Genomic DNA, 3,345 nt, shown 5'->3' on the forward strand with positions numbered 1-3,345 from the left:
GTACAGGACATTAATGTGTATGAGAGCCATTGAAATAATAATGATCATAATATAATCCTTTCTGAATGAAGAGAGCGTGTTTTGGAGGAATAATGAAAACCAAAGAAGCATTTCATAAATTTAGTGCATTTTAGAAGAAAAAATGATATCTAAATGCAAGCATTAGGTAGAACACTGAGAAGATTAAAAATTCAAAAATTCAGAAATATAATGTATATTTTTCATAATACTTCATTGGAAGCCCAGGATAAATACATTTAGGAAGTTTTAAAGAATGTGTAGAATATTAGAAATACAAGTAATAAAAGGGATAACAGTTTAAGACAGAATACAGTGTCTAACATGCTATAAACTGTTAGATTGTTGCCAAGATAATCTCCCTAAAGCACATTTTACCACACCTCTCACATACATACACACCATTCCATAAAATCCAGTGGTTCCTTATCACCTATAATACCAAATATAAAATCCTCTATTTGGCATTCAAACTTTTTCATACTCTCCCTCTCCCACCTTTCCAGTTTTCTTATATATTATATCCCTCTATACTTCTCTCACTGATACTTTACAATCTAATTAATCTCCTTGCTGATTCCTGCACTTGAAACACCATCTCCCTTATTCTGTCATTTTTACTGACTGTTTTCAATGTCTGGAATGTTCTTTCTCCTCATCTCTACCTTCTAGCTTCCCTAGCTTCCTCCAAAATTGAACTACAACAATGAAAGCCTTTTCTAACCCCCCCTTAATTCTAGTATTTTCCCCTCTTATCATCTCCATAGACGATCTCTATTATTTCTATACATCTTTATCTATATATATGAATGTGTATGTGCAGAGAGAAAGACAGACAGACAAAGAGAAAAGGGAGGAGAGACAGAAAACTGAGAGAGATAGACAGAGATGAAGACAGAGAGAAACAAAGAGACAAAGAGAAACAAAGAAAAAGAGAAAGCTTGTTCTTACATAGTTTCTCTCCCCCATTAGAGGATCCAGAGCTCCTTAAGAACAAAAAATGTTGTACAGTTCTTTAAATCCCCACAATGCCTGACACACAATTAGATAGTTAATAAATATTCATTGTCGTAGCACTGAGGATACAAAGAAAGGAACAATATAGCCCTGGCTCTCAAGGAGCTCATAGTCTTCAAATGGGGGAGACAACATGAAAGCAGTTATAAATCCCCTCATCAATAAGGAAGATCAGAAATTGTGGCTTACCACGTATAAATGAGAAATCATGCAAGCCAAAAGATAGATTGAGGACTATCTTATACGGGATATCAAGGTCAATAATAATAAGTTCATTGAAACCACATGTTATCACCAAAATTTACTTATCCAAAATAGATTGACAAACTTGCTTGTAGAAACCAAAATGTATGGGAAGTTGGACTTACTCAATGATTAATGTTATTTTACTTTAATTTTTTAAATGGCTATTTCCTAGAATATGTAATTTTAGAATGCATAAGAAAGAAAAATTTATTGGAATAGGTAAGGAATTTAGAAAGAAAAAAAAACAGTAACTCTCCTTATGTAATATTTCAAATTGTCAACTATCATTTCTTTCTTAAAATCTTCTTTACCTTATTCTTTTATGTCACAAATACCTTTTTGTTCTAAGTTTCTTACTGCTGCTTCTCTATTTCCTTCATTATTCTTTTTCCCTTCTACCAGTTAAATAAGGTAATTCTTCTACTATCAAAATCCTTCTCTGCACTGTCTACATGGTCAAATAATGATCTTGCATAAATCCATTATTTGAAGAAAAATATTTATGTAAACAATTTAGAAATCACCTCTATCTTTCTCCCCCAGATCCAAAACAATATTCCCAATATCCCAATGTCCTTGCAGGAACTCAAATTCAGTCCAACAAAACCAAACTCATCCTTTCCAGCCCCAAGCTTCAAATTATTGTTAATAAAATACTTTTATTTTCCTTTTCAGTGATTTAAGAGATTTTCTTGAAATTTGCAAGCTGATTGCACACTTTTTTCATTGCCATTTTCATCTCTTTGTTTCTCAGTGTATAAATTACTGCATTGAGAAAAGGAGTAAGAACTGCATCAAAAATAGCAAGAAACTTATCTATATGTAATGTGGGGAATGGCCAGATATAAAAAGAGATCAATGGTCCAAAAAACAAAATCACAACAGTGATGTGAGCTGATAGAGTAGAGAGAGCCTTGGAAGAACTACCTGAAGAATGCTTCTGAACAGTGACTAGGATGAAAATGTAGGAGATGACCAAGATGCAGAAGGAACCCAAGGAAATGAAGCCACTATTTGCAATGACCATGAATTCCAATCTATCTGTATGTGTGCAAGCAAGTCTGATGAACCGAGGGAGGTCACAATAAAAGCTGTCCAATTCATTAGGGCCACAAAATGGCAGATTAACAACAAAAGCCAGCTGGACCACTGAGTGGATGAAGCCAATAGTCCAAGCAGCCACCAGGAACACAGCACACATCCTTGGACTCATAATAGTCAGATAATGGAGAGGTTTACATATAGCAACATATCTGTCAAAGGCCATGGCTATAAGCAGCACCATCTCAACACCACCAATCAAGTGAATAAAGAACATCTGAGTGATGCAGCCAGAGAATGATATGACCTTGCGTTTTTTGAAAATGTCATATATCATTTTGGGGGAAGTAACAGAGGAAACTCCCAGATCAATGAAGGAGAGGTTGGCCAGCAAGAAGTACATGGGTGAATGTAAACAAGGGTCAGAAGTCACTGTAAGAATAATCAGGAAGTTTCCCATTATGCTTGCCACATAAAACAAAGATGAGAATAGAAAGATGAAAAGCTGCAAATACCAAGAATTGGTGAGTCCCAAGAACACAAACTCTGTAACCACAGTATGATTCTTTCTTTCCATTGTCTTGGTCAATGATACCACCTTGATAGTCACCTTTAAGAAGAGAATAAAGAGAGAACCAAATTATTTTGAATAATATTAATGTTCCAGAATTCAAATCAACAAACATTATTATTCACCTACTACATGTTGAATATACTGCTGGCTACTTTGGATACAAAATCAAAATACTAACCTTGCCCTCAAGAATCTTGAATGCTCCTGGGGAAAAAAACAACAGGTTCAGGAGAAAAGTAAATGTAAAATATGCTAACTTATTTGGAGGGCCAGAAGTAACAGCTCTGAAAACTGAGGATCTCTCAATTACTATACTTGCTTACAACTTACTCAACTAATCAGGACTTGCTTTCCTATAATTAGACTGCAAATTCCCTCTCAAAGTTTACCACTAACATTCTTTATTACCAAACTCAAAGATCCTAAGTGTTCATCCAACTTGAACTCTC

General features: G+C 34.6%; 1 protein-coding gene across 1 annotated transcript; it reads right to left on the reverse strand.

The window, feature by feature from the left end:
* Nucleotides 1-1,960: 1,960 nt before the first annotated feature.
* LOC127549177 (olfactory receptor 4F3/4F16/4F29-like) lies at nt 1,961-2,914 on the reverse strand. The gene has a single exon (XM_051977009.1). It carries the CDS (start codon nt 2,897-2,899, stop codon nt 1,961-1,963), a length of 939 nt encoding a protein of 312 aa, XP_051832969.1. The 5' UTR covers nt 2,900-2,914.
* Nucleotides 2,915-3,345: the final 431 nt, after the last annotated feature.

Source organism: Antechinus flavipes, chromosome 2, assembly GCF_016432865.1.
Source record: "Antechinus flavipes isolate AdamAnt ecotype Samford, QLD, Australia chromosome 2, AdamAnt_v2, whole genome shotgun sequence".
Lineage (NCBI taxonomy): Eukaryota > Metazoa > Chordata > Mammalia > Dasyuromorphia > Dasyuridae > Antechinus > Antechinus flavipes.